This window comes from Leptonotus elevatus, chromosome 10 (assembly GCF_054856555.1).
Source record: "Leptonotus elevatus isolate MCC_2025b chromosome 10, RoL_Lele_1.0, whole genome shotgun sequence".
Classification (NCBI taxonomy): Eukaryota; Metazoa; Chordata; class Actinopteri; order Syngnathiformes; family Syngnathidae; genus Leptonotus; species Leptonotus elevatus.
The window spans coordinates 1,559,931-1,571,632 of NC_141248.1; the positions used below are offsets into that span (position 1 = coordinate 1,559,931).

General features: G+C 40.2%; 1 protein-coding gene across 4 annotated transcripts; it reads right to left on the minus strand.

Annotated features, from left to right (window-relative positions):
* Positions 1 to 294: 294 nt before the first annotated feature.
* Positions 295 to 8,705, minus strand: LOC147166722 (putative peptidyl-tRNA hydrolase 2). Of its 4 annotated transcripts, XM_086088008.1 has the most exons (8): positions 8,542 to 8,679; positions 7,919 to 8,022; positions 5,481 to 5,597; positions 3,839 to 3,910; positions 3,664 to 3,735; positions 3,281 to 3,378; positions 1,286 to 1,400; positions 295 to 1,176 (listed from the first exon to the last, which is right to left on the minus strand). In XM_086088008.1, exons 3-8 carry the CDS (start codon positions 5,589 to 5,591, stop codon positions 1,090 to 1,092), a joined length of 555 nt encoding a protein of 184 aa, XP_085944134.1. In that variant the 5' UTR covers positions 5,592 to 5,597; positions 7,919 to 8,022; positions 8,542 to 8,679; the 3' UTR covers positions 295 to 1,089. The 4 variants fall into 4 exon arrangements, with proteins under 4 accessions (XP_085944134.1, XP_085944133.1, XP_085944135.1 ...); XM_086088007.1 differs by lacking the exon at positions 7,919 to 8,022 and having other exon boundaries at positions 8,542 to 8,705; XM_086088009.1 differs by lacking the exons at positions 7,919 to 8,022; positions 8,542 to 8,679 and adding an exon at positions 7,149 to 7,908.
* Positions 8,706 to 11,702: the final 2,997 nt, after the last annotated feature.

An 11,702-nucleotide genomic window follows, 5' to 3' on the forward strand; every position in this document is an offset into this window, starting at 1 on the left:
TGCAAATTTGCTACTTTATAATATTGCAAATATTCAAGCTTTTTCTTGTAAATGTGTTTTTTTTTCTCAGAATATATATGTCGTGACCATTTTAATATCGCAATATTGCCCAAGTTTTTACTGCAACCATCATTCAAGTAATTCACTACTGTTTCTCTTCAAGTAGCCATGTTAAATGTACTCCATATCTGCCCACCGCTACGGTTTACATCTGAATATATTATATATATTTCATATGCATAGCCATGTGATTGCTACTCTTCCACACATACGTCTCGATTTTATGATCATGTCCACTCTTCGTTGACTATTTATTCACTGACTGGTTTCCAGGCTACATAAACCGTGCCATTTGTGAGAGATTGAAAGAACATCTGTAGATAAGTATTGGTGCACATTAGTTAGATATTTATACAAATCATACACACAAACCATAAATATCAAAAGTCAGTAGACCTAGTCCTGGTAAATGTACGTAAACATGAAAATGAAATACATTAGTAATATTAAAAAATAAATAAATAAATAAATAAATAAAAAAGAAGGTATATATCATCTTTAGTTGGAAAATTAAGATGGATATTACAAAGTCAAATGCAGTTAACTGTAGAGTTACAAGCTTGGACAGAAAATATGAATCGAAATCCAACCATTTAGGACCACAACAAGTATAGTTAGTAAATTTAAGTTTTTATATATCCTGGATGAAAAAAGTTGCATTTACAGTAAACACACATTTGTTTAAATTTCAGTAGGGTCGCCAATTTACACAGAACTATGTAATCTGCTGGAGTTTGTCAACATCCTTAATAATGAATAATCTTATCTACAATACAAGCCAAATCAAATAGTAACAGCACTCATCTTCTGCAACTGGAGTAAGACTTGCAAAACAAACATCTAGACTTGATCACTGTTAAAGAATTTATCAGTCTCCTCTTCAGCTCAAAATGCTCAGTTAAGCAACCCATATACAGAGTTCAAGGAAGCAAACATCTGAGCACTTGTTTATTTTTAAAGGTGACACGCTTGCTTAAATGCTGCCCTTACATCACAGATGCATAACTTCCTGAGGTGGTCTTGAACCCATCAGAGCAGCTTCAGACTGCCAGTAACCTTGTTTACTATGTCCTCCTCACCCATGATAGCCAGGACCGTACGGGAACCAGATGCCACCTAAACAATGACAAGGTGGGCTGAATTTAGTGTTGGAATCCACTACTGTCGTTGCAGTAAACTAAGATGTGTGCAAGAACGAACATGCACACACGCACGCACGGCTCACCTGAGTATGCCCTGCATCCTGGACCAGGTAAGTGGGCAGACTGAGGCTCATGGCCTGGGCCTGAAGCTCTAAAAGATGAGCCACATTGGTACTCTGGACCACAATCTTCTTGGCTCTGTATCACACAATATATATATAAAAAGATCATTTTCGACGGAATTAACTCATTAACTGGCAGCCATTTTCTATTAAAAACACCCTCTTCGCTCCCGGCTGTTTTACTGGATTTTGCAAGACCCACATAATATTGTGTGGTCTATTGCTATAATAACATTGAACGTACCAAAAGAAAGATTAGAGTCGCTTCTTTCATCAGGATAAAAAAGTATATTTCCATCCATTTCCATTCAGCAGCAATTAGCATTAGAATATAGCTAAATTTCATCATTATTCACAAACCTGTTGAAAACACTGGGGAAAGAGCTTTTTTCAACATTGTCCTAATTGAGCTCTAATACTCTGCTGCCACCTGCTGGACGTTTTTGTAATAAAGTACTGTACAGCAAATGAACTCAGAGCTTTCCATCATTCCGGGAGGATTAACGGAGGAACTCAGCTGGATACTGAAACTTGGCGTTCAAAGTAAAGTTGCGAGAAGCATGGGAGTGATGCATGAGAGAAGACGAACACGCTTCCACGAAAACAAACTGGGAGGCTGCGCCGGCCGGACGATTTACGCCACGGTATGTGAATGGAATACTACGAGAGTACCAAGGTTATTTTAGAACGAAAAATAATGAAAAAACTAACTAAAATTCAAAAAACTATTTTGTGAACGAAATAAAAAAAAAACGAAAACGCTTAAAAAAAAAAAAACTAAAACTAACTTTATGTTTACAAAACTAACTAAAACTAAGCATTAATTTTTTTAAATAAACTAATAAAAAAATAACAACCACCCTGAAAAAAATAATTTAAAAAACAAAACTAAAATGTAAATTCAAAAACTATAATAACCCGGATGAGTACATTATTAAATAGTGAATTATTAAGCAAGTTCCCATTGCCTTTTTAAAACATACGATAGAATGCTTGCTAATACCGTATGTTTTAGCATACATGCTACCGTTTCATTTTAACATGCATGCTAGCATTTGTTTTTAGCATGCAGACGCCCAATAGTACGGCCACCTTATGTATGTGTTAAATACAGAAATAGAACCCATAACAGAGGCCGCGCCCTTATGGTTGTGATAATACGTTAACAGATTTGAACATACCGCGGGTGGTGTGCAGCCACACGGCGCAATGAACATATCACACACGAACCGATTTCATTCATGAATGTTTCCTGGTTAGACGGGAAATCTCGCAAAACCTCTCGAGATTTAATGTGACTTCAGAGTAAATAAACATGGAGGACCAGTCGCGATACTTTTAGCAGAAAAAAGCGACAAAAAGAAAAGGTGTAGTTTAAAGGAGTGTAAACAGTATGCACGGACTGACTTTCTGTTGCGCCATGACTGTTTTGATTTTGTTGTAACTGACTTGAGTGGGCGAAAGTTCACATTCGATGGCATCTGGCACATTGGAAAGGTGTTCTCTTCATGGATGATAACAACCTAATCAACTATATGCAAAGGAAATGTGCTGCACTGCAGCTTGAGGCAAAGGGTGGTCACGCCAGATACTGACACTGATACTGGTTTTCTGAGCCCCCAGACCCTCCCAATAAAGCAAAACTACATTTTATTTGTGGCCAGCCTAAGGCATTATTGTTAAATAATCACACTTTCTAATCAGCATCTTGATATGCCACACCTGGATTATCTAGACAAAGGAAAAATATCCACTAAGAGATTTGTGAACAATATTTGAGAGAAACGGCCTTTTGTGTATGTAGAAAAACTTTCAGATTTTCGAGTCTAGTTCACAAAAAATAGGAACAAAAACAAAAGTTATGTTTATATTTTTGCTCAGTGAATGCATGGAATGTTTGCTGTTTACATAAAAATTGCTGACACATGAGATAATGAATTTATGATTTTGTCATACCCACTATGGTCCCACTTCCAGGCCATCTCCCTCCAGCTGTTTTTATCCTGCAGAGTCTGGTACAACCCCACAGCAGCATGTCCTACCTGAGCTGCGACCTGCACAAAAAGTCACAACACTTTGGCTACGCATTACAGCGGAATGTTTGTCTCATCGTTATCTTCTGATCTGGAATCCAAATTTCAAAAACTAAGCTGTTCCAATACTTTTGGAGGGGAAAGTAGAATGGACAATAATTTGTAAAAATATGAAACCCACAAGGTTTCCCAAAGTATAGATTTGTGGAAAAACATGAGATTGACCAAATTTGGGCACATGAGGCTTTGGTCCGACAGGGACGCTATGCAAATCAGCTAGAGGAGCAGCAGCAGCAGCAAATGTACCTTTCCAACCCCCATAGCAAGTTCCATGTTGACCACAAACACCATTTTGTACATGAAGTCCTCATCTCCCTCCTGTGGAGGAGACATGCGAGATACTGAGATTTTGCTTTGGACAAACTCAGGAGGTCTAATGAGCCAATGTGTACCTGTTGAGATTAAGGCTAGGTTAAGGCACCTCATTCTCCAGTTTGTTGAAGTAGTACATGGCCGCCTCCTCAGCAGAAACATTCCCAGTATGCAGGAGCGCCTACAAATGAGAAGAAAAGAATCATTACAATCACCCGTGTAGGCACTGAAAGGCAGTCACTGAAATGGAAACTGAAAACATGCACAATTGTGACCTCAACCATCTTTGATTACATACCGAAATGGATGAAAACTGTGACTAATTTACAGTTACACAATCACTTACCAATCAAGGCATAATCCCTACACTATTGGAGACCAAGACTTTGTTGAGACAAAAAACTCACTGAGACAGGCTTTTGGGAGTTGAGACAAAGTCAGGACCAATACTGAGGCAACCAGAGACCAATACTGAGGCAACCAGAGACCAATACTGAGGCAACCAGAGACCAATACTGAGGCAACCAGAGACCAATACTGAGGCAACCAGAGACCAATACATTAGATATCAAATTTAAAAGTAACATTACAAGGTTGAACAGTTATTTGGATGTACGCCCCGCGCCATTGTTATTTACGTTGCAACGCATTAAGTGAGTAGTGACGTAGAATGGCAGCAGGCTCTCTGCCGAGGAATGTAAAATGCCTATAAAGAAAGCAAGTTAACCCTCGTAGCATTCCTAAAGAAACAACATGCGATCGGGAAAGTCACCCTCCCCCACGCTGTGCTCTCGTCATTCACCAGACGCATTCAAGAGTTTTGATCGTCCCTTTAGGAATGCTACGGAGGCTTACCTTGCTTTTTTAAGAGGTGTTTCACATTGCTTGGCAGAGAGCCAGCCACCATTCTACGTCACTACGAACAGAATACGTTGCGATGTAAATAACAATAGCTGCGTATGTCCAAATAAAGTTTCTATAAAATCTATTTTTGAAAAATGAATCTCATAGTTATGTTAGTAACAACCAAATACATAATGTACAGCAAGCTTGTCATGACAGCCGGGGTTCCTTTTAAAAGGTATAGTGGAGGATGTCTTTTGGCTGTGTTTTCCGGGGGTGGATCATCTAACTATTCATCCTCCATCCTATCAATTATTCTGGAGAAATGTTTACATAACGGAGTCATGCAAACTTGTTCCTAACTTGTTTCCACTAGCTGCGCATGCGCATTTCGAGTGCTTATGTAGCCAGTGAGCTTCGGTTTCAGCCATTCATTGTAGCTCCATTAATCTCACTACGTACTTTACTTTTATTTTATTTATATGAGCAAGGCCAGCTGCAGGGGGGCTGGCTCTCTCCTTTATGTCTTGTCCCGTTCTATTATAATCTACTTAATTCCCTATGTGGAGGTTGCCGTCACTTCGAGGATGGTGGGGGGCTAGTAACACGTGAATTGAAGGTATATTTGCTGTTGTTTTTTAAAACCAAGTGTTTCTCCTACCATCACATAATAAAGTTGAAGAATAGGAGATCAGTGCTGGTCTCGACCAGTCTTAATGGAAAATCCAGTCCAGCCATGCAAAGTCCAGCCAGTCTTAGACTGTGACAAGACTTCTTTTTTTTGATTGGAGGCAAAGACAAGACCTAAACCTTCAAAATCTGGTCTTGAGTGTTATAACACTAACCAGCCACAAAAGCTAGGAGAGCACACCTGCACAGAAGATTTGGAATAAAGTGCATTGTTCTACCTTTTTAGCTGCCTCTTCTGGAACAGCCAGGTCCCGAAGTTGTTGCAAAAACACAGGGTTCACATCCTGTGAAGCCAAGCCTGGCGGGCTTGGTTGCTTTGATGGCTCCATATTTAACTGCAAACAACAAAATCAAAACACTCAACACGACAGCTCATTCTTCTTAATACACATAAAAGGGGGCGGAGACTCTATCTCTGCTCATGCTACTACTACATGCTACTTTACTGGAAAACTGTATCTTTTCCAGAGCTGGGCGCATCAATAAATTTTGAGTGTCGGTCATTCGGCAATTATTAATCGTCAGGACACCCCTCCGTCATCGTCAATATTTAAAGCGAACGGCATCGTAATGTCAATACATTACTCCCTCAGCGAAATGGGCGTCCGCCATGGCATTCGTCATTGACGGACTGAAGGACCTTCTGTCATATTGACTGAATGCTCACTTTTTTTTCTTTTTTTAAACCTAACCTTAAAGGGATTGTTCAGGTTTTTGGACATGAATCTGTATAAGCGTATTTCCACTGAAGCCTAGCACCGCAGTGCTCAGCTCGCTGGCGGGTCAGCTCAGCCCAACCCATGCACGCACTGTGTTTCCACCTCCAATGTGCATCTGGGACGCTGGGCGGAAGTAACGCATAACCGGCTGTGACAATAGTAGAGCACGGGAAACAACACATAACCAAAACACGGAAGCCATGGAGGACGACGCTGCCCGGTATTGGTTGCTCGTTCTGTTTTTTGTGTTGCTTCAGAGCTCGCAACGCAAGGAGGATCGCCGCCGCGAAGAAAAGGACGATGTTTTATCGTCGAAAAAGCCCTCGAGGCTATATACGCTGATAGCAGTGGGAGCGAAGAAGAAGACGAACACTTGTCGTGGTATTTTACGTCATGTCCTGGGCTCGCTCTGGCCTAATGTAGGCGTGAGGGCCACGAGCAACTCCGCGCGGTCTATTTCCGACACGGTCAGCTGTAATTGAAACGCTCGCCAACACCGTGCTGGCTTCGCACGGTGCAGTGCTGGACTCTAGTGGAAATACGCTATATGGCATCCTCACTTAAAGTGGTGTGCAATCAGCACTGACTTACCGCTGACAGCGTCCTGTGACTCGGTCCGATTTTGGTCGAGCTGAAAGTAGTCTGGCAAGTTGGCTAGGGTCACGGAAATAAAGTGTTTTCTTCTAAAAACAATTTGTGTTCAAAAGAGTAATAAATTTGCATCACAAAACCGCACATAAAAAAAAAAAACTCTCTATTTTTCTGTTCGTATCACTGCACGACACGCTGCATATCCATCTGAAAGACGCGCGTTCCACCATAATTATAACTTTGAAAACTCACAATAACATGTCAGACTACGACGACAAGGTCTTTAGCACTGAGCCAAGGGGGTATCTTAATGAACCCGAATACAATGATACCGATAATCGTCAGATGGAATTATAACGGGGAGAAAGAGAGCGCGAGAGCGAAAAGGAATAGAGAAGTGGTACAACTTTTAGAGAGAGCGGGTGACCTGCTCGGAAGAGGGTGAAAAGTGTGCGGAGATTCAGGGATTTTATTTTTAATTGGAATTCACGCGTCCACACCATTTTTACATATAGAACAATGTAATATAGTGTGACGTGTCACAAGAATGGTGCCAGCAGTGGTTGGTAATCTCACCTTTTTATTTGTCTTCGCACAACCGGCTACTGTTGGACGCAGCCAACGCAGAATACAAGAAACTTTACTCGCAAGCCGAATTAGTACACGTTACCAACAACGTATGGATGACTCCCTTTCCACTGAGAGACGTGCGATGCGTTCATAAACACTCGGACACAAGAATACAAAACAGAATGTGCAACAGAGGAACACCCAAAACACCTTATACAAGCTTAGAAAGTTTATACAATCGTAACGTTATATACTAATGGCTCTCTCTCGCATCAGGTAAACACTTCCAAACAACTTGGTTTGTGCGCGTCTGTCAGCTGGATGCAGTGTGCCGCGCAATGATACGAACAGAAAAATAGAGCCCGGCGGTAATGGAGTCTGACTTTTTTCTAATGTGCAGTTTTGTGATGCAAATGTATCATTCTTTTGATCACAAATTGTTTTTAGAAGAAAAACGATTAATTTCTGTGACCCCTGCCAACTTGCCGGACTACTTTCGTCTAGACCCTTAGCACATTGAGCACATTGACCTATTTTCCAATCACTGCTTTGTGTTTTATATGGCTGAGAAGTCATTGTGAGACCAATTACCGTCATGGGCTCATGAAATAAAATGCCAAACAAATTAAAAATAGAAGCAGGAACATATCCAAGTAAAATACAGGGTTTGTAATGAATGTGAATAAGAGTCATTGTGCTTTGTAGACATGGTTTCAATTTATGTGCTATCAATTGCAGTGTGTAAAGTGGAGATCACCGATTGGCTGTTAGCTTACAAATGCAAATCATTCCTCCTCTGGGCGAAGATCTCCGCTGGCCGATGACGTCACCCTACGGAAACTCCAATTGGACAAACTGCGCTGGAGCCTATCTCAGCTGCCTACGGGCGGGGTACAATCCTGAACTGGTTGCCAGTCAATCGCAGGGCACACAAGAGACGAACAACCATCCGCACTCATAACCACATATATGAACAACTTGGGAGTGTTCAATTAACTTGCCATGCATGTTTTAGGAATGTGGGAAGAAACCGGAATACCCGGAGAAAACCAAGCAAGCACGGGGAGAGCATGCAAACTCCACCCAGGGAGGCCGAAGCCCGGACTCAGTCAGCCACCGTGCCGCCCATGCTCTCTTTATCAATATTATAAATGTTTGCTTTTCATTACATACATCCATGCATCCTTCCATCCATCCATCTTGTTCAATCAATTATACTTTACCTCTCATTATTATTTGTTAGACAAATAATCCAGTGTATTTCACTACATCCCAAAAAAATACAAATTCATTTCTGACAGTTGTCTAATAGTTACTATCAATTCCTCGTTGCTCACTTTCGAAATAAGATATAGTGTTAGCATTAGCCGCTAGCGGTATTTCCAATATTATGACTTACCAGTTGTAGCAGACGACTCCAAGTCAGAACTTTGAGATCAATTTCAAACACCGCAGTATTTATTTTTAACTGCACCTCTCCTCTGTGACTGAGGGATTGATTCATCGACTGGCTCTATTCATTTACTTTGTATTCACTCTTCTTCTTCTTCTTTTTACTCCTCCTCCTCTTCTTCTTCATCTGACTTTTAAGCTGCTGGCGAAGAACGAAATTGTACATTTTCGCCACCTATTGGTTAGGAGTGTGGACTACAATATGTAACACGATTACATTTATTACATAAAAAATAAAAACAAAAGATAAAATCAACTCTATATTCACCCTATTAGCTGTGTTGGAGATACCCAACTAATAGCCTATAACAGTTATTTCCTGGATGCTGTCGTAGAACATTAATTATTGTTTATGCTTTATTCAACACATTCCACATTCAACAGTAAATACCACAGAAGTCAAAATAAAATAGTGAAAATTCAGTACAAAAAAAAGGCACAAAAAAACACTTCAAGTGAAATAAAATATAACTTTTTAGCTTCTCGGCCTTCTTATTTTAGCAGACACGAAATTCTATATAATATAAACTTTTGTTTTTTTCATATAATGTTTTACTGGGTATATTTTTGTGTAGAATTTCAAAGGACACCACTCTAAATTTGTTGGTAATCAAAAATTTGTGAGGCAACAACCAGATTTCGGACAAGGCTATAGATTATATAGAGAGTTCCGATAAGAAATAATGTAGCCTATGGTTTAGTCGAAAGCTCTGAAACAATGACTGGCTCGATTGTTTTTCTTGTGATGACACAGAAAAACTAAATTTACCACGTTTTATAGAATTTGTAACACACATACACACCTTGGACGGAAACATCTCTACACAAAATAATAGAAGCAGCAAGTCTCAACCAAGTAATCTTAAACACATTAACACACATTTATCAAGGAGGAGAAATGTAAAAAAAAAAAGTAAAAAAAATCAGGCCTCCATTTTTACAGGAATTGACCACCACAGATGTCCGAATATAATATTTGAGATTTTTCCTCAAGAAGTTGAATAATAATTGGTCTTTTTTGTGTGCAAATTTCTTTTCAAGAGACAGACAGGTTGCAGTATAAATAAGTCTCAAAATCCCTTCTGCTTTTTGTAACCATTGGTTAATTTCTCCCCCCCCCCCCCTTCACACTCTCTCTCAGAGCCCCCCCCCCCCCTCTCTGTCGTATTAACGCAGATTAATCACACTATTAATTTTGACCACAAATTATCCTTTAGCTTGACAGCAGATGGTTATATTAAAGGTATCACAGGTTGTGTTTGAGCAATAAACATAACTAAATGCATTAAAGCAGAGGTGGGCAATCTCGGTCCTCGAGGGCCGGAGTCCTGCAGTTTCTGGAGAATTCTCACTTTGAACACAAGCTGATTCAAATCAACAGGATCGTTATCAGGTTTATGCAGAGCTTGCTGATGAGCTGATCACATAGGTGTGTTGAAGAAGGGCAACATGCAAAACCTGCAGGACTTCGGCCCTCGATGCCCACCTCTGCATTAAAGTAAAGCAAAGCATTTAATAAATGCTTGCGTATGACATTCAGAATATTTGTTTATGTCAAACTACTGGGGCCAATTTTTTCATTTTTAATTATGCAAGTAATTAACTGATTAGAAAAAAGAGGATAAGAGTGTGCAGTGGATCAAAAAATGTCAAAGATGTCCTCAAAACATTAAATGTCGAAATAATTTCCATATAACAGGTGCTCTTCAAATTTGGCGGGCAATTTTTTGGGGATAAAAAGCCTTTTTAATGAAGTGATTAATCGTGATTAATCAAAATTCTAAGATGTGACCAATAGTTGACAAGTACCTTAAGGGAAAGTTCTGTCATAAAAGGATAGTGATCACTTCTTGGTTCTGTTAATATCTACATTCCATTTACACACTCTGGCAAGTAAATATGCACAGGTGGCAAATCCAGGTCCAGAAAGTAAAAAACCCTGCTACAGTTTGGCTTTAGCCACAAGTACTTCTTTTCAAATGGCAGGTAACAAACTTTTACCGACAGATTTTTACTTTCACGACCTGGATTTGCCACCTCTTTCTTTTAGCCCACTAACAAGCTTTCGACAAGACACCCTTTGTTAGAAGGGCTGTTAAATCATTTTTAACAAGCTACAGTTATCAGTTTTTTCGAACCAGTGGGCCTATGTGCTTCGTACAACTTTATCTTGCAGAATGCCCCATGATGTGTCCCTCCGACCACCACTAAACATTTGCACCTTCCATACACCAGTGTGAGTGGCACTGGAAGCAATGTGTGTGAAGTGCCTTGCCCAAGGACACATGACTTGGGGAGAACGGGGATCAAACAGCCATCCTCCTGGTTATTGAACGACCGTCTCTACACCCTGAGCCATGGCTGCCACAATTGGCTGATGCGGGCCTACCTGCCTACCAAATGAAATCCAATATACCGACTGTTGCGTAACATTACTACACAAGTACTGTATGCTTCTAAAGAAAAGTACAACAACCGCAAACTAAAGAATACTTTATTACTTCAGCATCTGTTTGAATTTGCATATCCTCTCAATTAACAGGTTAAATCACTACAGTAACATTTGAAAACATATGTACAATGATATTACTACACAAAGTTAGACACAGCTTTAAAATTGCTCCTTGCAGAGCTTGCTCTACATCTCCAAATGTAGTTACATTTCCCCCTCTGAGAGCTAATTTTTACCATTGCCAATCCTTTATCCAAATTTGAACAGATTATTTGCTCACACAAGCCATTCACTGCTTCTGTAAATCACCTGCAGCATGAGGGACCAGACAGAACAGCAGAGGTGGCAAATCTAGGTCCAGAAAGTAAAAACCCTGCCACAGTTTGTCTTTAGCCCCAGGTGGTAGCTAGCAAGCTCCATAGCTAGCTCCCCAGGTGCTCGGTTATCTGCTAGGGAGCTAGCACAAGGGGCTAAAACCAAACTGTGGCAGGGTTTTTACTTTCTGGACCTGGATTTGCCACCTCTGCAGAACAGACAGTGTCAAAAGGTCTTAGTCTGTATACATATACTAGGCAGTGACTACATTTTTTAACGTAAAATGCATATAGATGCTTTTCAAACATCATATAAACTAATGCAAATTTGATGGTGTATCT

What these genes read in the sequence shown, in the direction of transcription:
- LOC147166722 (XM_086088007.1), bottom strand. Translation starts at nt 8,646, where the DNA reads ATGAATCAATCCCTCAGTCACAGAGGAGAGGTGCAGTTAAAAATAAAT. An exon ending in CAGAAGAGGCAGCTAAAAAG is followed by an intron (nt 3,911 to 5,480) that starts GTAGAACAATGC and finishes TCTCATTTGTAG; the next exon opens with GCGCTCCTGCATACTGGGAA. An exon ending in AGGATGCAGGGCATACTCAG is followed by an intron (nt 1,177 to 1,285) that starts GTGAGCCGTGCG and finishes GTCATTGTTTAG; the next exon opens with GTGGCATCTGGTTCCCGTAC.